We start from the raw sequence: 22508 nt of genomic DNA, 5'->3' as shown, positions 1-22508 counted from the left end.
AACTGAACCTTGTAGGCATTTGCTTGTTGTCCTCCAAACCTGTCACTGCTTTTGTTCTCTCCCTGTCCCAGCAATGTCTTTCTTCTTCACATGTAATTACAAGCACGCTCCTGGCAAGTCCTGCAGCACACCCTGAGTGGGTGATGGTGGCCCTGTCCAGCACTGCCTGGATGGTGCTGAGCTCACCTGTGTGCCTGGGGTCCAGGACACCTTGCACCCAGGTGGTGGCACTTTGTCAGCCCCAAAGGCAGGAGTGACTGGCAGAGGCCACAGAGAGTGCTGTGGTCTCAGGGACTGGGACAGCAGAACCATGGCAGAGGGTTGGGCCCTTCCTATAGGACACAGTGTCTCGCCCCACCACATCAACCCTTTCTGCACTGAAGCCCTGTCCCTTTGCCCCTGCCACCAAGGCAGACAGAGTCTCCTTTGCTTCCCCAAATGCCCCTTTGATCTTCAAACCTGCCCCATCTCTCTCTATCCTCCCTTCCCTCACATTATTATAAATGGAGGCTTTGGCTGCCTTTAAATAGTCATATCTCTGAGACAAGCTCATGTCAGCCATAAATTTTACAGTAATGATGATTTTCTAAGTGGGTTGACTGGAGCTATTTCCGCTTCAGCCTCAAGTTACTGCACATGTCCCCCCCAGGGTCTGGCAGCCTCATTTGTTGTCCCCCTAATTGTCATTTCTCTCATACTCACTTGGGCAGAAGCTGGAAGGAAAACTGACTCTGGTGCTGGCCCTGGCCTTCTTGGTTTTCCCACCTGGGAGGGGGTTTTGGACGAGGGGAGACAGCTGCAGGGGTGAGACAGCACTGGCTGCCTCTAACACAGGCAGGGGGAATGGCTGCAGAATCCCAGCTTATGGATGCTCTTGCTTCTCCCCCAGCCGAGTGAAACCAGCCCCGACGTGTGAAAGCTGTAATTGCAGGTAATCCCCCTGCACTGTGCATGGTTTGAATTTGGCAGAGAAGGAATGTGGAAGGGAGAAGGGGAATTACTGCCCAAATGTGCTGCAGGGCCAACATCTGCCCGAGTCATCAGTGCACACCTGGCTGCAGCAGCCTGCACTTGTAGCCCAGTCAGTCACTTTTTAGCCCATTGGGTCTGTCCCAAGCTCCCATTTAAGGGCAGGATATGGACATGCTGGTACTGAGAACCTTAGATTTTTGGAGGAATTACTCCCTTCAGCTGCTATTGCTGGTGATGTTGAGTAGTCACTCACAGTTAGTGCTTAGTTTTTCTATTTGTAAAATAGATTTAGGCTGTCTGAAGTGCCATACTCAAGGCTACCCATCTCCAGTTCTTCTGGAGAGAAGAGTGCCTGTGCCACACTCTTCCAGGTTTGCCTAAGGCTGGCACTGCTTGACAACACCCACAGGGAGATGCTGGAGCAAAAGAAGAGATTCCTGCCTCCACATACAGCTGAGATCAATGAGGTGGGGGTCCCTGCTTACTTTTTGTTTCTCTTGAGCATGATCCCAAGAGACAGAAAGCTTTCTGAAGTATTTCTGCCTTGCAGAATCTGGCCTTTGAGAAGGAAGAAGCAAAGCAGGATGGGCAAAGTAGGACTCAAACATTGTCAGTACCAGAGGGTCTTTGTTGTTGCCAGGTGCCCTGGACCCCAGTGATCTGTTTACATTGGATAAGGATGGAAAGCCTCCATCACACTGACAAGATGTACTCTTGGTAATTCCTTGCATTTTTTGGCTGTGGCTGGCAAGCTTGTCCTGCACTCTAGGAGGGTTGCTGGGACCAAGGAGGAAGCAAAAAGCATGGGGGACATGGAATGGCTCAGGGCACAGACAGAGGCTGAGGTCTTGGTGAGGGGAAGCTATTTTATCCAATGCCTGTTTTCTGTGGCTGGGCTTGATCTGATCTCCGGTGAGAGGGAGGTTAGAGAGACAGGCGAGCAGCTGGAGATCCACCCATGGCTGTTCTCTGGGTGAGGGCTGCCCCTGGAGAGCACTCTGACTGTCTCATCCTGATTGTCTCAAGCCTGCTCTGTTTCCTTGACAGAAAAGAACTGCTGAACTTTCTCATCCCGACCCTTCATCTCTGAGGTTCTGTTGGGAATGTGCATTGTCGGGGAGTATATCCTTGCTGCTCGTGAGCCACAATGCACTGGGGGGCTTTAAGCAGCAGGTGTGTGTTGTGCATCTCCTCACAAATACAGCTGAGCACCCTCCTTCATAAGGAGCTTTCTTGGGACTGACCCAGAAGCGAAAGCACCTTTTGTTCAGTTGCTTGCACCCCTTCCTGCTCTCCCAGCCCTCAGGAAAGCAGCCTGACCTCGTTCAGTGAGACACCAAACACAACCTCCTCCCAGGCAGGATTCCCAGATACTCCCCCGGCAGTGCAGGCTTCAGAAACATTGTCTCTTTGGAAATTAATTTTCCTGTCGATTTCCTTATTTCTCTTAATTGATGAGGGGCAAGTCTTAGGCGTGTTGCCAGCGGCACCAGCCACAGCCTCCCGTAGGTATCAGTAGAGCCAAAAGCACTAGTGCCGAGGGTTGGGGAGTGTAATGAACTCTCAGGGGACTCGTTGCAGCTCAGCCCATGCTCTAGATTAGCTGAGGAATCATCTGGCCCAGCTATTAACTGTCCCATTTAACATCATAAATTATTAACCTAATTTTGAGGAGGGTTGGTGACGGATCACGCTGATTTTGTTCGCGTTTCTGCAGCCTCTCGCACAGCCTGCTGGTGTGGAGTAAGCCACAGGCAGGGCCTGAGGGTCTGTGCCTCCAGAGAAGGGAAGAGACAGGACAGCACAGTCAGCTGGCTGCAGAAGAACCAGCTCTAGCTCTTCTTACAGAGCTCAGGGAGAAGCCTGAGCAGGGGGAATCCCCCAGCGTATAAGAGCTGCGCTGGGGAGGAGCAAAGCCACCCACTCCTCAACACATCTGCACCCCTGTGCATGGGTGTCCAGGACCTCTACCCCTTGCTGGATACTAGTATGTGCTGGCCACTCTCAGTGGAATTCCTTACATTTTTTAGCTAGCTGAAGCTCTTTAGTTCATATGGCAAAGGCCTGGAGTCAGGAATTTTTCTTCCTATGCTTGTTGTAGATTAGAACTTGTTTAAAAAGTTTCCTTCCTGGGAAAAGTTTTAAATAAAATTGTAGGGGAAAGTGGATTCTTTGCTATGAAAGTTTTAAACCTTTCAGAAGGTTTTTTAAAGCCAATTGAAGTGTAATAAAAGTTAAGGGACACCATCCTGTACCTTTAAGGGAGACTATACCTTTGTCTTTCTTTGAAAGAGAGATGTGCGCAGGAGGAAGAGGCTAAGAATTGCACTCAAACCAGCATTTCTTTTAATAGAGTGGAAAAATTTTGAAATCATTTGGTCTGTTGAAAAAGCCATACAAACCTGAAGGAGAGCAAGTTCTGAAATCCTTGTAAAATGCCTCTTTCATTCCGTCATCACCAAAAGGACTTTTTGTTTTCCCACAAGCAGCTGTGCTGCTTGGTGGTGCCTGTCCATGGTGTGCAAGCGCATGGCCCTGGGCTGGCCTTGTGTGTGTCCCCAGGCTCTGTCCCACAGAGGGGTGGGGGGGTGGCATTTGGAAGTCAGCATTACCCCAGTCCCACCCCTCTTCAAGGCTGCTCAAGATTCAGGGGCTGTAGGACCAAGCACCACTTCCACACATCTCCACACATGGAGGTGCTGGGGGTCAGGATTAGCAGGCTGAATTGATGGTAAAACACATCCCAAAAAAACCCGAACAAAAGCACAAAGAAGTGCTTTTGGTTATGGTGAGAACATGGAAAAGTGTCAGAGTCTGTATTAAATTCACCACTAACCTGCTCATCTCTGAGTACCCACCTACTAACCACAATTCCCTGTGGCTCATCGTGTGCTTCCTGCCACTCTTTCCCTGAAACAGTGAAACAAGGAGTCCTGAATTTGCAGACTCACAGCATTGGTGCTCTCATACTCCCTGTGCTTGATGTCAGGCTTTACACATGTGGAATAGAGGAGGAAATCGCCAGAGGCCCAAACCTCGTGCACGTGCAGTACAGACCCACACAGGACTGATGGCCAGCACAAGGATATAAAATACAGTGCCCTGCCATAAAACATGCACTGCTAGTCTATATATTTTGCAATCCCTTTAAAGATTTTTTTTTTCTTTAAACCCCTCACCCTAGCTCCCTCCCCATTCTCCCCCCAAAAAATTATTATAAAGAATTATTGCCATTAGTACGTCTTTCCCAGTGAAAGGAGAAAATCGCCTCATTCATAATTTATACCCTCAATTACTATTAATAAAGAAATATTTCAGCAGAAAATCGCCTGGGAAAATTACACGTAACATTGCATTAACATTCTATTTGAACATTTTCATCACATTTGTTATAGAGTTAATAAGAGGGATATGCTCCCCTGACTTCTTCATGAAATTATGGGCTGCCTATGATAGTTTAATCTTTTAGACTTTATATAATATATTCACTTTACTAATTGAGCTATCCAAGGAGCAGTTAGGGATGTTCTTAAACGTAGAAGACAAAGTAATCAGGGCCATGACTTCCTGACAAGAAGATCTTCTTCCGGAGATGAGGATCTGCACGTGTGAGGGGCACAGACGTGTGTGTTTGTGTGCAGATGTGCCATCCCATTAGCCCTTCCCTAAAGTCCTGCCTGTATTTGGAAGTGAACATGAATGAAGGCTGGGGGTGATTTTCTGATTTTTGAAATATTCCCCAAAACTTCCATTTGTATCTCAGAGTGAAAGGGGGTCTGGTGAACTTGAGCAAACAAAGCATTATTTTGGGAATAGGAAATGCCCAGCATGGGGAGCTTCTCAGGAGCAGCACTTCATGTAGACAAGTCTTTATGCTCAAATTCACCCCCACCCACAGTCATGCACAGATGGTCTCCAAAACTCTGGGTAGGGAGGCAGGCTGGAGTGTGCAACCCCTCTTCTGCTCTTCCTGCAGCTTCTGCTTCACCATGTGATGCCATTCAGGACACACAGTGCAGAAAGGCTTCCCCCCACTCAGGCTACAAACAAACCCAAAACTGGGCTGTAGGCAAGAAGTGAGGTAAGTGTGAGCAGTGAGAGATAAGGAGGCACTTGGAAGATGGACACCATGACAGTGCCACCATGGGCATTGCTCTGGACAATCTGTCTCCAGAAAGTGTAGTAACAGCAAGGTTTTGGTAACTCACTCTTCTGCTCCTGTGCCTGCAGCAACTGAAGCTTTGTTCAGACTCAGCTGCTCTTGGACCCTTCCTTGCACAGATGCAGCATTGGGTACTGAAATTTGAGCCCCTCATCCAGTCTGGGAGCTGAACCCATGTCAGGGTCTCTCTGTGAGATCTTCCTTTCCCCTCCATATGCACACAAAGAGCCCCCTATCACAACATGTGATCCAGGACTCCTGGCTTCAAGCAGTTGGCTTCCCAGGGCAACATCAGGAAATGTTTTCCACCAGGTCTGTGTGAGAAAAGGCTGCATCATCAGAGTGCTGGAGGTTGCTCACTCATTAAGCCTAAGTGGATGTAGCCCCTAGCAGGTACAAAGAGGGATCCATCACTGCAGAGCAGTGGCCCTGCCACTGGGGATGAGGTGAGCCTCTGTTCACTGCTCTGATAAAGGAGGCTGCAGTAGCATAAGATCAGCTGCTTCATTTCACATCCCCGTGGATATCCCATCTCCTCTGCATCCACTGAGACCAGGCATGGATGTGGAAAGGGTGACAGGGCAGCAGGTGGCACACAGGCTCCTAGGTGAGAGTTCTCAGTCACCCCTGCAACCACTCTTGTGACTCCCAATCTCTCCAAACTTGTGGCCAATGCTGACAGCAAGCCAGAGGTTTAATGAAAACCTTTCATGTGTTGGGATTCATTAGCTGGAACTCATTAAAAAGCAAATAAGAACCTGAATGTTGCCAACTGAGTCCTGCCAAAAGGAGCTCCTGCAGGTGAGGCAGCCTGGGATGGCAGGGGACCCCCATACTGGAGGCAGGCAGGTGAGGTCCCATCACTCTGCAGCAGAGCAAGGCCAGTGATACCAGCAGAGATGGAAATCAGTGTGGGAAGAGTGCAAGGGGGGTTTGGCAGTAAGCACCCCTCCTCCAGCTCCCCAGGGTTAGTCTGTTCACAAAGCCTTCAACCCATCACTTCTGTCCAGGCTCAGCCATCCAGACTCCTGGAGTGACACCCAGTTCTGTCATCCAGAAGAGGAGCTAAGCTCCTGCCAGCCTTGCCCTCCCAGCCCTTGTGAGACCATCAGGAAGAGAGGGATGGATGACTGACAGCAAGAAAAAAAGTGACTGCAATGTAAGGTAGGGAGATCAGAGCATCCATGCATGGCTCCTCTAATGCTTTCATGGTGGAGCATGGCTGTTCCCAGCTGGCTTCACATGGAATGCACAGTCCTCTCACTGCTGAGCTTGCAAACAATGTTTTCTTGGGGGTGGTTTGCCACCAGCCAGCACTAATGGAGGCTGTAACCACCTGGACCACCACAGAACTATGCTGGACAAGCAGCAAGCCCACATGCAAGCCCACATATCCTCATTGCTTCCCAGGTGGGCAGCGGGCCACAGAGCGGCCATGTGTGCTAGTACATGGGGAGTGCAGGGAGCTGGGCATCTTTCCAGGGACCACAGGGGCAGCCTAGGAGCAGAGGTCAAGGAAGGTGAGGCTTGAGCTGTCCCCCCCACAGATGGCCACTGCCTGGCCCTGGGCAGGATGGACCATGCGGTAAACAGGACAAGGCTTGTAAACAGGGCTCCAGCTGGGACAAATTTAGCCCTTTGGGGTTGCAGCCCTGGCGCGGCAGGACATGGTGTCAGGGTATTGTCGAGAGGAGAGAGGGAGAAAGAAGCTGAATAAACAAACACAGCTTGTCCCTTTTTCTTTTTCTTTTTCTTTTTTTTTTTTTTTTTTTTTTTTTTTTTTTTTGTCCCAGCCAGACAATTGTTGTTTCAGCCAGACAATTGCCCTGCAGATTGAGGGAACAGGCTGGAGTTCAAGTGAATTTGGCTTCCAGTGCCTCCCTTTTCACATTGTGTTTTCACATCAGAATGTATCCTGGCATGTATGGACAGAGTGTCCCTACCTGTGTGTATGGATAATTCCATGGATGCTCTGCTCACATCTTTGGGCTGGCCCACAGGGACAGGGGCTGCTTTGCATCCCAGGTGAGGCTGAGCAAGTTGGCATTGTCTGTATTGTCTGTCATGCAGGACTTGGCTGTCTCCTTATGCACCAGACTAACACTTGTGGGTGTCCAGCAGCACACAAGCAAGGTGATCTGTGCTCTACATGCATCTGTATGTGCCTCCAGGGATAGAGCAGCTCTGGAGGTGTCCCTCCACAGCAGAGGGACACTCTAGAGTTGAAAGTCTTTGCAGAAATTTAGAAACAGAGATCAGGACTCAAGTTCCTTTTCTCTTTTTCAGTCAATGGGTTTGGACAAGTCATATTCCTTTGACAAAATCATCTGTGATCTCTGGAGCAAAAGGCATGGATCTTTTCTTCCAGTCCTGCTCTGTGAGGGTCCAAGTCTTTTTCTAAAGGCTGTGTTTGGACACAGCCTAATTTTCACATCTTAATTTTATTTTTCTCACATCTTTCTCTGACACACACATACAAACGCATGCTTCTATTGGAAAAACGATTTTAATACCCATGGCACATTGTCCTGGTGTGATATAAAATCCAATGACATGTGGCATTTGGAAAAGGTCACTTCCCCCATCAGGATTCATTATCCTACCTCATCCTGGGAAGCCATGGGGTTGCCCCCTCCTCTGCAGACCCCTTGCCCCCTCCCTGGCTACAGGACTCAAGCAGGGAGAGGGGATGAGGCATTGGGTGGCCCTGCCATGGACCTTGCCAGTGTCAGGCAGTTTCTGCAGCAAGGACCCTTGTTTCTTGATGTCCCTGCACTTCCCAGTGCCTTAATTTTCCTCCTGCCACACAGCAAGAGGACATACAGGGATGTGCTGCTGGGAAATCTCTGTGGGGTGCACAACACTGGGTTTGGCTCTTGCTTGCCTCTCCCTGCTCACTGCTCTCTGTTCCCTGTTGAGTCAAGGCTGGCACTTGTGGAGCCTTTGCTCTGTTTGGTTTCATAAGGGAAGCACTCCCCTTCCCTGTTTCACTTGTCCAAATTTTTGGCTGGGTTGGCTGGGAAGTGCCTGTCCATGTCTGTGCTCACTGCCACCTAGGCAGAACTGAGAAGAGAAACTGGAGAACACATGGAAAGCCCAGCTCCTCACCAGCTTCCCCACCAAGCATGGGGATGCTCACAGCAGGGCAGAAGTGACAAGCTCTCGTGGTGTTTTTTCATGTTTTTGCCTTTCCTTGGACTTATTTCTGCTCAGTCTTTCCCAGGACCCATTTTGTCCAAGCTGTTTTCAACCCAACCTGGAGCTATTCCCTGGAGGGCAGAAGGGGAGGTTGTCTAGGGGTTCTTGGGGGTTGCTGTGGAGGTTGTCTAGGGGTTCTTGGGGGTTGCAGTCCCTTGCAGAGCCAAGCATGGACTGCTCCTCCTGGGTTCCATGGGAAGGGAACAGGGGGCCAGGACTTCTCCATTTGTTCACATATACCTTGGGGCACCTTGGCCAAGTTGTAACCCTGTTCCCCACCTAGAAGGGAGAGGAGAGGTGAGGGTGCGTGCACTGAGCATGCAATGGGCTCCAGGCATAGTGGGAAGGGCAGGAGGAGGGAAGCAGCAGCAGTTTTTACTGGGGGCAGAAGAATTCTATTTGCAGCGGGGAGTGGAGTTTAATGCTTGATGAAGATGGCTTCTCAGAGTGCTGAGGGTGATGGTGACTGAAGCCCCTTCCTACCATATAAACACCAATGAGTTATGGGTACCCCAGCCTCTAATTACACAGTCAGCCCCAAATAGGCTGTGTCTAACGAGGCTGACAGACTAATATCTCAAGAGCCCTTAATGTGTTATCATCTCTTGCTGTATGACCTCATATTTATAACTGCTCTGGTGGGAGGTTGAGAAATGTCCTTCTCTTCCCCAAGCCCCCTCCCCAAGCCCCCACCCCCCCAGAGCAGCAGCTTTTCAGCCTCATCTGTTAGGATCAGGAGGAGAGAGGCGACTTCTTTCCATCCATCATCAGAGGAGTTCACGCTATTAGATGATTAAAGACATTTTTTATAATATTTGGAAGAGGCTTTGAAATGTCTCTCAAACAGTGTGATTAATGCCTGCTTAACCCTTGCCTGGCTGGAATGGCGTGGTGGGGAGGCAGGTGCATCCCAGGGCAGGACTCCCTGGGCACGTCAGCGGTCACCCAGCTGTTGGGCACCCCAGCCCTGACAAGGTGTGATTCATGAGCGTGGGGCACCTGCAGGAAGCTCCGGCCTCCAGGCAGTTCCTAATGCACCCGGGGACTTTGTGGTTTCTGAGGCTGCAACGGTTGGGGCAGAAGGAAGCCCTGTCTGCCCACTCTCCAGCACTTCCACAAGAGGCCCCAGGGCTGTGCCAGTCCAGGTCTGCAAGCTGAACCATTCCACAGTGATGCTGTGGGTTTCAGGAAAGGGCAGGGAGAGGGGGTGAACAACCCATGCCCATTCCCAACTGGCCTGAGCTGGTGGAGTACTTGCTTCCCTAATTTCCTGTTCTTTCTACTCTGTTGCTCCAGATGAAGTCTCTCACAAAAAAAGATAAAGTCTCTCTCTTAGATGCTTCAGTAGGATCCACCTTTAGGGTGTTGCAACCTTGCCACAAAGATCCATGGGGCTGCTGGACACATTCACACTAAAATTGGTCTCAGCGTTGTCGCGTACCTGCCGAAGGCCAAATTACTGGTGTTCCCTGATGTTAGTTCCCTTGGGGGAGTGGAGATTTGGCCTCAGATGGGGGAAGTATGCCCACCTCCTTTGATCATAGGCACAATGTTTCATAATCTCAATTTCTTGTCAATTGATTGCCAGATAGAAGCGACAACCAAAGAGGGCCCCAGGCGTCTGCAACTGCCACTCATCGTATGATTTTAACTCTCCCCCTCTGTAAGTTTGCATTATTTTCTTCTTCTTGTTGTTGTTATCTAAAGAAATCTCCTCTTCCTCCCCCTCCAAAAAGCCTCCTAGAAATTTGAACACCTTTGTTGATTTGGTATTCAGTGTATAAATAGCTAAGAAGGGTTAATGCATGATTAATAGGTGTTTTATTAAAATGGTTACTCTGTCATTATAGAGTCAAAAGGATCAATAGATTTCTTATAATCATGGCTTAAAATTGTCTTTAACACCAGTGCTTATGGGCTTAAAACCTGGGACAGGGCATTTAGAGGACCTGGGTGGGAGATCTCCTGTTAACTCCTTCCAGCTCTTTCATCACCTGAACTGTGACTGTTCAGATGGAGAAAAGTCAACATGGGGCTGCACATTCTGTTACAGTTACCATTCACCTTATTCTTGATGGGTATTAAAATTGTCACACCTGAGTGACAGAAAAGGGAAATGGAAAGCAGGAGAAACTGGGGATGCAGCTGGATAAATGCTCTTTGTTACAACAGTCAGCAGCCCCTCACTGGAGCAAGGCTGGGGCATGGCCAGGCTGTCTCTGATCCATTAGGTGCCTCTGCAAAGCAGCAAACATTGGCCAAACATCGCCCATCACAGCCTGGCTCTTTCTCTGGGTTGCACTGCCTCTACACCAGGGTAAGGTGGGGGGATTCCAGCCTTGCACAGAGGTGAGGTCGTGTGCCTGGTGTGAGGCAGTGTGGCAGTGGCCAGGGAGGACTTGCCCAGTGCCACCTGAGTCACCTCAGCCCCTGGGGCTGCCTTTCCAGCAGCTGGATGGTGGGTCTGGTTGGCCCAACCCTTTGGGATGTCTGTTCCAAGCTGCTGTTTGGTAGCTCCAGGAGCATCGTGACAAACCCCAGAGATGCTGAGCTGCCGACCCCCAGTGCGAGGTCTCTGCAGGAGGAGGGCCTGTATAGACAGGCTGACATGGCACCATCTGAGCCAGCCCAGGCAGGGGCAGTGCCCCTCTGCCCCCTCACTGCCCCACACAGCAGAGGGGAGATCCAGAGTTCGTGCAGGGGGTCTGTGGTACAGCCTGGACAGCAATGCAGAGTACTGCAAGAGCAGCTGGTATTATTTCCTGAGTGATTCCCGAGTGTTTCCTGAGTGATTTTGGCAGCCTCAGCTGTGGATGTTGGCCACACCGCTCCACCACTCATGCAATGGAGACCTAGACCCACTGCCTAGTGAGCAGAGGAGATGTTGGTGTGCTGGGACCAGTCCTGGTGGCCTGAAACCCCTCCCTGTGCCTCCATTTCTCCCTCCCAGGTGCGTCTGTGCCACTTCTGTGCAGCCCCTGGCACTACAAGCCTGCCCAAGGTTGGAGACTCTCACTCAGAGGCTGCTGGGATCTGGTGCTCTCTGATGATTTGGCCATGCAGAGTGACTCTGCTGCAGCCCCCTCGCTCACTCCCTTGCCCTGCACGAGGGCTCAGCCCCACTCCCCACCAGCCCTGCTCCCTGCCCAGCCCCACAGCCCAGGCCAGCCAGCTGGACTCAAACCAGTCAAGGTGACATAAATCAAGGTCATCCTGTTACTTTCCCTTTCTCTTCCCTGCCTCTCCTGCACTCAGCTGCTTCAGGCTGGCTTGAACAACTCCCGCCTCTCAAGAAACCCCAAGTTTACCCCGTCCAGCTGGCAGGTGTGTACCTGGCACAGGGATCTCAGCCTGCTGGGAGGATATTGTTGCCTCCACCTCCCACCCCCACCAGTGCTCTGCGTGGGGTTGGGCAGAGATTTTCCAGATTCTCTGCATCCAGCCCTCTCCATCCCTGTCTCATTGCTTATTTCTGGGCTATTATGTTCGACAAGGAGAATTTGTTTCTGTCCAGAGCAGATCCCCGGACAGTCTCAAACCTCTGAGGATTTATCATCTTGAGCTTTTGTTTGTGGGTCTCCAGGACCCTCTGCCCCACAGCCAAGCCCAGATGTTTTTCTGTCTCCTCCATGGAGCCTGGTGACCCCCAGGAGCTCTGACCCTTCTCTTCCCCGATGGATGGCCAGTCATGCTGCTTCCCCATGCCCTGGTCACACACATGCATGCAAAAGCTGCTGCTGGGGGCAGGATGCTGCAGTCACAGAAGCAGGGGACATCTCCATCTTACCTACCAGGAAGGTGATGGCCGTGGCTCTTTCTGGCTTTGCTTTCCAGGCCTGCCAAGGGAGGTGGCCCAAGGCAGAGCACACAGGGCTCCCAGCACAGGAATCTCCTGAGATACTGAGATCATGTTCAGCCCACCCTGGGACTGGTGCGAGAAGGCTGGGCTTGTCCCTTTGAGCCCCCAAATTGCATCCCTGCTTGCCTCCCTGCTCCACAGCAGCTAAACAGCTGGGAGGGCTGGGCACAAGCAAGGTGTGACCCCCCTTGCCTGTCTCGGGCCAGCTGGGACGTACCCTCATGTCTGGTACAGCTGAAACAGCAGCAGCCACCTGTTCTGAGTGACAGAAGGGTGACAGTGGGGCAACTCTACACCTAAACAGATGTTCAGCTGCCCTGTGACCAGGGTGGGGACTTTGGGGTCCCTCCCAACAGGTTCAGGTCTATTAGGACAGAGCTATTGACTGGCACAGTTAGTAACTATGGGTGTGTTTCCAAATCGCCACCACTGCTGTGTTAGATGGGACCCCGCTTGTCACCCTGCTCACTTTCATCCTGTCACAGAGGCCACTGTGTCAGTGACAGAAAGCTGATCTGGAGGGCAGTGGAGTGTGACAGAGAAGGAAAAGGGTGCAGGGCTGGTCCACCAAAGCACCGCCCCTGCAGCCCCATCCCCTCCCTGGCTGCCCACATTCCTCTGCAGCAGCGCCAGGAAGGGGGGGACCAACCTTTGGCATGTTTATTGACACTCCCTGAGTTCATACTGTGACTCTACAATCTTTCCCCGAGATTATTAAGAATTAATTGATCACTTTTATATTCCCCCCGATACCCGGTGCTGCTTTGCGACAGGCGGCAGGAGGAGGGAAGGGAGGCGGGAGGAGGGTGGGGTGTGTGTAAAAAACACACTGATAAATGTTAATTACTCTTTTACAGCCCTTGTCAAATTCCAGAGCAAGTCGTAAATTCATTAAACTCTAACGGATTAAGCACATGCAGCTTATTTAGTCGCCATAAACAAGATCATTTGGATGTTGATTTTCCCCTTTTTATTGCTGCAGCAGAAAAGAGGAAAAAATCAGATGAGAGAAGCAGTTGGTGGTTACGAGAGAGTCAGAAAAGTTTGGATTTATGTAATATCTCGTTTCCTTGCTCTGTGGCAGCTCTTTGTAGTGTATCAGTCCTTGGGTTGTGCCAGCATCTTTCCAGGGAGTCTGGCCACCCCAGGAGCCATGTCCATGTCCCAGGCAGCATGGACAGCCCTGGGATGGAAGGGCTATGTTGTACAAATGGTGTCCATGTCCTCTCTGTGCTCCAGCAATGCCTTTATAATGCTGAGGCTCTTAAAGACCCAAGCAAGAGCTGGATGAGCAGAGATGGGATGCTTGAAGACCTCTCAGTGATGTTTTAGGTTGTGATTGCTGCTCTGCTCTCCATCATGCTGGGAGGTCTCCAAGAATAAGTTGTCTCCAGCAAGGCTCATCCAAGGCTCTGGGATGCAGGAGGCTGCTCTCAGCCACTCTGCAAAGGACTGTGAAGACTGAGTTAGCATAGAAACAGCTCTGCTCATTCTGAGATGTCTCACCTCATTGAATGCCATCCCCAAAGTGCTGACTGTGCCCAAGTGAGATGACCCCTATCAAACTCAGCCAAGAGAGAGGGGAGACAGAAAAGGGAAGTCATGCTGTTAGGCAGGGACATGGTGCCTTTGGCTGCTCTGAACTCAGGAACGTGGCCCAAGGTCTGCCAACCCACCCAGTGAGTTTGCCATCCTCTGCTTGCCGGTGTTAATAATCCAGGCTGACCTCCTGAGCTGTGGGAGCCGTGGAAGGAGAGTGAGAGGAGGGTCATGGAGATTAATTAATACTCAGGACTCTAATTATAAGTTTCTTCAACACTGGACTTCGAATGAGGAGCAGGCTCTGAGGCAGCCCTGAGTCCTGCTGCTCCTCAGCTGGCCTTGCTGAAATACCTCCTGCTGCCTTGCAGGAGTGGTTTTATTGGGAAAGGGATAGCAAGTGGGGGATAGCTGATGCCTGTGCACCAGCATCTCCCACTGCAGCTCCAGGGCTCCAGGCTGTGTGTCCAAAATTGCCACACTACTGCATAAATCTGTCCATGCCTTGGTGGTTGGAGACCCGCTGCCATCCTTAGTGTGCCCAGCTCCCTGCCTTGGTCCAGTGGGACAAGGGCAGGAGGTGGCCTGGGGGACAGAGGTCCTTGGGTGTCACAGCCTGGCTCTGTGCAGTGGAGGGTGCTCCACAGGTGTGGTGCTGGCAGGAGCCTAGTGCAGCTGGTTCTCTGGTGCTGATCACCCATCTCCAGCAGTGCTGGCCCTGCTTCTCCAGCCTCTCCCAGCCTCCAGCAAGGCTGTGCTCACCAGGAGCTGCAAGCAGCCATGCACTGCAGGCAGCAGAGGGAACTGTCAACACCTCACTGGAGCATGCTGCCTGGCTGCTGCCAAAAACATTTTGGGCTTTTACTTTAGAGTCCTCAGCAGCTCTTCACCTGAAGGAGGTGACCTGGGACTGGAGGGGTGCTGATTTGCTCCCACCTTGTCTTAGCCATCTGTGCAATGGGTGCACACTCAGAAGGTCTGAGCTGTGAGTGCATGCCTACCTGCCCCAGCCCTGCTCCCCTCTGCATTTGCCTCGAGGGGCAGAGGGAAGGAGAGGAGCTGCCAAAGCGCTCAAATAGGACAGCAAGGAGCTGCCAGCATTCATAGCCCCATTCCCAGCAAGCATTTCCCTCTCTCAGCCTTTGCATCAAGTACAATGTGCACAGATGCCAGCAGAACATCCCTGCCCATCAGATCCCTCCGTGCTTTCCTGCTGTGTGGAGGTGCCCTCCAGAGATCTCCCTGGGGTTCTGAGCACAGGCAGGGCATCCAGGGGTTAACAGAAGGAGCATGTCCCGTGCTAAGCAGTAGCTAACAGCCACCAGCTAATAACTTTATGGCTTCAAAGCAGGGCATTTATCATGCTGAAGTTTGTTTATTCACAAGTTATATTGCACATTATACCACCACTGTGTTTGGCTGATAAATTCTCTGCGACAAGCAAGGCTACCAATGGGGACTCACCAAGTCCAAAAGACCAGTAGCTTTTTCCTGAACTCTGCTTTCTGAGATAAGGGTGTTTTTTCCCTCTTTTGTTTTGCAAGGAGGAAAGCAAAAAAATTAGGCAACCTGTAAACTTGGGGAAAAAAAATGTAGAGACTTGTATTGGATAAGTTGTTCAGTGCCATGATGCTCCAGTGGGGGCATAGGAGAAGGTTCTGATCCTAGTGAGGACCAGGTGAGCTTTGTTGGCAAGTGATGCTTATGGGACCGTGGCCTTGTTGGGCATATACTGAGTGAGCACTGACAGGCTCTGGGTGTCTCCAGGAGCAGCCTATCTCAGTCCTGTTTGCATTCATGGAGGGGTTTGGTTTGTTTGTTTGTTTGTTTGTTTGTTTGTTTTGCAGAATTGTTAGAAGGTGCTCTGGCAGCTCTCTGGTTCTGCACAGTGTTTCTAAAATGAGCCATAATCATAGCATTCATCCCTGTTTTGAGGTTACACGTGTGTGGGATTTGTTAGTGCTTCGACACAAGTGCTGTGTTCCCCTGTACCCCTTGCTCTGGGTTCAACTGCTCTAATCCCACTAATAATAATGACCTTCACATTTCTGCCTTGCTCTATCTCAGGAGCCAAACCCACTTCGCAAACATGAACAAGCTCAGCCTCCCAGCTCCATGCAAACATGATAGGTCAGGATTATTTTTCCTGCTGTAGTGGTGGGGAAACTGAGGCATAAAGCAAGGAGTGTGCTGACCTGAACCCACTCAGAGCTGACCTGAAGCCCTTTGCTTTAACCCGTAGACCTCACCCTGCTCCAGTTTGGACCAGCATAGGCTTTTCTAGATCTCACCTCTGGAGCAAGACCTGGGGCTAGTGAGATGCAGCGGGACAAATCCTGATGCCAGGACCTACCTCTGGAGTGCCACTGAGGGTTCTGGAGGCAGCAGATGTTCCTCCTGCTGGGGAGTGGGGGACACACTGTGGGGTTTGTGGTGTGCCAGCTCATCCTGGCCTTTTCCTGTGGAGCTATGCCCACAGTGCTTGCGCCCCTGCCCTGCTGCAACAAGCAGAAAGCCCCCACCATGGCCCACTGTCCAGTGCCCAGACAGGGGTATGTGGGTGCCCAGTTCCCTGCATGAAACATGCTCTGATGTGTGTCTGCAGGGGCTCCCCACTGAGGGCACCTTGGTGCATTTACTTGTGCACACACAGGTGTGCATAAGCACGGATCAATGAGTGCACTGGGTGCATCTCCATCTCCAGTGCCATGTTAGCGTCCATCCCTGGCTGCCCATCCACTTGGCCATCCGTGGACATGCTGCCACCCCAGCCTGTGCATCTCTGGCTGCATCCCTGCTGCATCCCCAGCCGTGTACCTGCGCGGGCGTGCGCGGCCCGGCCGTGGATCTGCATCGGTGCCTGCGTGCAATGGCCCCTGCAGGCTGTAAATACTGGCAGTGTGGCGGGGAGGTTGAGCGGTTTATGGCTCAAGGTCAGGCCCGTGAATCATAAAAAGGTGTCGGAAGGAGCATTAACTCCTAGCCTTCGCTTGGTCTCTGTGTGGTTTCAGGCGGGGCCCCGGAGGCAGTGATTAAAGGGTGCACCTTCCCCTTTCAGTTTTACGGTAAAAGGAAAGCAGTAAATTAGAAGCCCACAGGCTGGGGCAGGCCGGGTCCCAACAGCACAACAGCTAAGCAAGTACCTGCCGTGCGCCCCAAGGCTCTGCCACTGGCTCTGCACACCCCCAGCACAGCCCCACACAGCCCCTTCCATGGCAGCCCCTTTCCAGGGAGCAGTGTCCTGCCACGTGGTGGGCATGGCAAGGGACATCCCTCCATCCTTGCCCAGCAAGAGTTTGGGGTGGCCGGGGCTGTTCAGTCCTGCTCACCCCACAGAACAGCAGCGCCTCTTGCTCTGCACCTTTTTATGACTCCGGCTGTAATTAACTCCAGTAATAAATTTTTTTGAATCCAAATAGATATAATTAACATTTAATGCCCCTGTTTTCTTGTGAATTGTCAGGACTATTAAGAGCTGAGTATTGATTGGAGAGGCATATGTTTCTGCTGCTGAGGTGGGACTGCTGAGACAGAGGCAGAGAGCCCTGATAAAATGGGCGGGTCCTGTTCCACATCTGGACCTCAGGACAGTGAGTTGAGGCTGGGGAGAGTTGGGACAACATCTAGCACTGCAGGGCTGACCCTGGCCCAGGGAAGCAGGGTGGAAGGGATGAAGGTTGCCTTATTTATTCCCACCACTCAGCTGTTGGTACCCTCCAGCAATGTGGCCTTTGGTGAGCACTCAGTCATGGGGCATTGCTGCCAGCATATGCTCTAAACTCGCCATCTCCTGGAGAAGGGCTTTCAGGGACAGAGGTGTGAATACACCCTGTTCCATTCTCATACCAGATCCTGCAGCTGACCCAGCGTGCAGCTGCCCTGGCACCCTGGCTCGTAACCACCACCATCTGCCATGAGACGTAGGAAACACCTTCCCTGAGCTGCTGCTGTTGCAGCCAGTCCTGATAAGGCACTGTATGAAGTGCTGGGCCACTGCCACACTGATTTCTCCCAGCTCCTGACAGGGCCAGTTCACATCAGCCCCAGGATCACTGCAGGTACTGCAGCCCTTCTGGTCCTGCTTTTCAGTGGGCAGAATGAAGAATGCAGTCATATGCTGTGCCCCTGTCCCTGGGCTGGACTGAGCATTAGGTGTCTCTGAGGAGGAAAGGAAGGGAGCCTTGCAGCGTGCCAGGAGAGAAAATACTCCTCCTTTCCCTTAAAAAAATGTGCTTTTTCCCCTGGGGAATGGCATTGCGGAGCCCTGGAATTGACGCAGCTGCTGGAGGTGATGGATGGTGCCAGCTGATGGAGCAGAGCGGGTCAGCAGAGCAGAAACCAGCAGGCACAAAGAGAGAGCATCCCTGCTAAGCAAGGCAGGCGGTGACACCCTGTGCCGGGGCTGGGCCCACAACAGCCCCCTCTCTGTTGGGCTGGAGGGAGGGCACAGCTGGAGTACCTGGGGTGCCATCCTGCGATGCCCCCGGCCTCACCCCAACTGCACCCGCCAACAAGAAGGGCCTTTCTTCATCTCCACACAAACCCTGATTGTTCAGATGCTTCCCCTGCTGCTGCCTTGTTCTTTTGCCCTTCCCAGAGATGGTTCTGGGAGGAAATGGAGGATTTGCAACATCTGCATGACCAGAGCTGCTGGGACTACAAGCTTTCAAAAGGAACTGAGGCTTCTCATGTGAGTCCAGACCAGGTTGTTTTGGTCCCCTCAGCAGCCCCGTTCCAGGACATCTCAGTTCCCTCAGCAGCTGTGCTGTGTGGCTGTGCAAGCCCTCAACCCACCCTATCTCAGTTTCCCCACCAGTGGCTGAGGTCCTGCTTCACTTTTGCAGGTGTTCATTCTCCTCACAGGAGGGCAGGATATGTCCCCCTCAGGCATGGGCGTGTGCATAGGATCAGGAGGAGATCCCAACAAAGGCAGGCCACACTAAGCTGTAGAAAGGAAGAGCTCTTTGGAAGGCTGGAGTAAAACACCATGCAGTGAGCCCCAGGCTTGAGACTCGGGACTGCAGGATGCTCTGTCTCTCTGGTGGGGTCAGCAGGATCTTCATCTTCCTTTCACCCAAGCATAAGGAAGAGAAAAAGCTCCTGCCTCAGCTGGGAGGCCATACCTTTCGCTCAGATCCCCTTGGACAGAGGCTCACTATGTCCTCCAGGGATGTGGAGCTGCATTGTCCCTCCTGCAGACTGGGGACACTGAGCAGGTCTCCTGCAGATGTGTGTCAGGAAGGAGCCCAGGCGTCCTGGCTCCAGTCCCATGCTCTGTCTCCAGCTGAGGGATGTGTGCTAGCTGGAGCTGCTAGGCTGAGGGATGTATCTCTAGAGGGATCTGAACCCTGAACTCTCATCTTTGCTCTCCAGCAAACCCAGCTGCTGAGTCCCTGTGCAGCGCCAACTGCTGCTCCAGCAGATGTGAAGAGGAGGAGTGCAGGAAAGGGGCTCAGCTTCAAATCGATTCTGAGCACTGTGATAAGAATCTCTTATCACCCTTGTCATTGTAATGGCTGGGACTGAAATGCTGGGCTGAGTAAAAGTCAGGTTTTTGCAGACCAGAGATGAGGAGGAGACAGGGCACAGCAGGGAGCAATTGTGGCTCTGGAATGAGGTCCCAAGGCTTTGAGTTCCTGCTTGCTCTGCAGTGACACTCTAAACCAGCTTTTTTCCCCTGGCTTTAGACCTGCTCCCAGCTTCTTTCTCCAGCTTCTTTCAAAGAAGAAGAGCTCCTGGTGACACAGATGAAACACAGTGAAGGAATAGGTCCAGCACATCCAGACCATGCAGGGTGGTAAGGGGCACAGAGGAGCAGTCCTGGGGGCTGAATATTGCCAGGAGAGACCAAGAGTGAAAGGAAGAACTGAGAATTTCATGCTCCCATGTCTGCAGCTTCCTCCAGCCTCTTCCCACCTCCCCCTGAGCCAGGCTCAGCCCCATCCCCATCCCTTTAAGGGGTGCAGCACAGGAATGCAGGTTCCCAGGAGCCAGTGGTAGCCAGGAGCCAATGGAGCTGACAGGGATCTGGCAGGGATTTCCAGGCCTTTGGGAATTCCCTCTGTTCCCACTGCTGTCCAAAAGCAATGGCTAAGGGAAAGGGAGCTGCTAAGCTTATATGCTCCAGGTGATATTAGACTACTGAGTACCCTCATCTGTAAGAGGCTCCCCTGGTGCCCTGCTGATGTTCTGCCTTTAACCCCTCATGCTTCTTCCCTGCATTTATTAACAACTGTTGGTTGGGATTCCAAGGTCATCAAGCCTTGCAGAGGTGCAGATAAAATCTAAGGCTGCTGCAGTCCCCTGCATCTCCAGCCCCACCAATCCCCTTGTCTATCTACAATCTCTCTTCTGCTAAGCTCTTCTCTGGCAGACAAGCCCCAGAAGGTTAAACAGCAGCAAGGCTGCTCCTCTGTCCTCCTCCAACAACCATGCAGCTGGGGGATGTGTCAGCTTTCCACCTGCCACCCAGTGGCTGTGTGGGATGCCCTGCTGCCAGGTGGGGGTGGCCAGGCAGGGACCTCAGCACCGAGGAAGGCAACGCTGTTCCAAAAGGCTTGCTGAGGGAGGTTTTTCTACTGGTTCCACAGTACTGGTGTCAAAAAAAACCTTCTTGAAAGATCTCATGAGCCCCCTGCACATGGGTGCCCTGTTATTGGGAGCTCTTAGCCAGGGTGAGGTGCCCCAGTGCATGGCAGAGCTGGGGACTTGCACAGCAGGGGCTTTGTTGGGCGTGACAATTTTTCTGCTGGAGAGGATAATTCTGAGCAATGGACTAGTTTTTCCTATCATGGACCAGATCCAGGTTTCGTGGCTGTTTGGTGGTCACAGAAATGGCCCACCACTCTCAAGAGACACTTCAGGACTTGCCCATTTAATTCCAGCAGGAGCAGTGTCACGTTGAGAGAAATTGGCCCCATCAGAGGATTTATTAATTTCTCCTTCCCTCTGCCTCCTGACAGGGGCTGTGCTGAGATCCTCAGAGTCATCTTGCTAAAGCCGAGGGGAGCTTAGTGCTTAAATGATTTTCATGCCACACAGAAGTTTAGTGCTTGTCAACAAGTCCGAGGTCTTGCTGAAAAGCCTCAGCAAAACAGAGCAGCAGGAGAGGAGGAGAGCAGGCACCAGTGCTGGGAAAGGGGAGCACATGAGCCACATCTCCAGAGCACCTGCACACATGGGAACATCACATATCCAGCTCTAGGTATCCCCACTAGAAAATTTGGCTGCCCCACTCTCCAGCAAGAGTTGTATTTGGCCCAGCTCTTAAGTTTAAACTTCATGGAAAAACATTTGAACCTCACTAATGTGGAAAAACAGAGCTGGCCTGTAGTTTTCAAGCCCTTTCTTTTGTAGGCTCCTGCAGAAATTGATGTACACAAATATTTTGTGTGCTGTATTCACCAGGATGCATTTCCTGCTGAGGCGAGCCCGGGGCTGGTGGGGCTGAACACTGTTGCAGTAACGTGCTGGCTCTGCAGATGGGGATAGCAGAGCTCAGAAACCAAACCCAGCTCCAGATGCTACTGAAAAAGCCTGCCCTGCCTGGGGAGGACAAGGAACACACCCTCACCTCCTCAGGCATCCCAGCTGCCCCACTGGGAGGAGAAAACCTTAAAGCAATTTTCTTCCTTTTGGGGAGCTGGATTTCCTGGGTATGAATTAGTTTGAGCATGGGATAGCTCAGTTCAAGCTCTGGGACACAGATCTGATACAGGGGGATCTGCAAGGCACATGTCACAGGTGAGCTGGCAGTGCTGAGGTCTGCAGGCCACTCATTCTGTGGGCTCCTGGGAGGCCACCCCACACTTTGGTAGCAGCACAAGGAGCAAGGAAGCACAGACAGCAGGGCAGGCTGTCCCCACCATGGACATGCTGCAGCAATAGCAGGTCCCAAGCCAGCTGCTCCTATGGGATCTGTGGGTGCCAGGGGGTCACTTGAGTCAAACGTTTGAGCAGGTTTGGGAGGAGGGCTGGGTAGCTTTATGGGCAGTAATGGTATTTACAGCCCTGCTGGCTGAGGCACTGATTCACAGGAAAGGGAGACTTCTTCTCAGGAAAAAAAAAAAAAAAAACAAAACCAAACAAACAAAAAAAAAAAAGACCCAAAAAAAAAACAAAACAAAAAAAAAACCCAACAAGTAACAGTATCTGACTCCAGCCTTCCCAGGGGCAAGATTGGCCCCATCCTTTTATTGAAGAATCCTTGGTGGACTGATGCCCCACGAATCTGTGGGTCAATCCCACCTGGCACAGTGAGCATTCCTGTGCTAGTGAGGTGTAAACTCATGTGGTGTAAACTCATACTTCTCCATGGATCAATTAAGCCTTTAATTTTCATGGGAAGTGTCAAAGATTTCCCTTCCTCACCCCACTCCGTGGCTTTACCCTGACATGCACAGTGGCTGCCATCCTTGGCAGCTTCCCTGATAGGCAGGGATGGCAGGCAGCCCTGCACACACCCCATGCTGTTTTCCCATCACCTGCCATGGGGCCCGTATGTTTTCATTTAGTCAACGTAGGGAAAAGCTGTAAAACATATGTCTGCTTCCCAAGGAGAGGGAAAAAAAATTACTCCAACAGCTTGGTCCAGTTAACAGCTTGGGCTCTTGACTCTGCAGTTGGTTTTGCAGGCACTTTGTTTCATGCTCCACATCAGCTGGCCCCCATCTCTGGCTGTGCCAAGGTGTGCATCTGTGGGGAGGGATATTTGGGAGCAAGGATGCTTGTGGGGAGAAGGATGCCCCCAGGATCTCGGGGGCATGGTGGGGCTGTGCT

At 51.8% G+C, this 22508-nt stretch overlaps 1 protein-coding gene across 3 annotated transcripts in view; it reads left to right on the top strand.

Annotated features, from left to right (window-relative positions):
• RNF220 (ring finger protein 220) overlaps window positions 1-22508 on the top strand; it is a 216580-nt gene that overhangs the window by 79194 nt on the left and 114878 nt on the right. Inside the window, exon 3 of one of the 3 annotated variants that reach the window (XM_066555595.1) lies at window positions 9921-9995. The exons of the other annotated variants lie outside the window; for them this stretch is intronic. Coding sequence (XP_066411692.1) covers window positions 9921-9995 — 75 coding nt within the window. The remainder of the gene's footprint in view (window positions 1-9920; window positions 9996-22508) is intronic. 3 annotated transcript variants of the gene reach the window in all.

This window comes from Molothrus aeneus, chromosome 9, assembly GCF_037042795.1.
Source record: "Molothrus aeneus isolate 106 chromosome 9, BPBGC_Maene_1.0, whole genome shotgun sequence".
NCBI lineage: Eukaryota > Metazoa > Chordata > Aves > Passeriformes > Icteridae > Molothrus > Molothrus aeneus.
The sequence above is the reverse complement of the archived record's forward strand: the minus strand, read 5'-3'. Positions and strand labels throughout refer to the sequence as shown.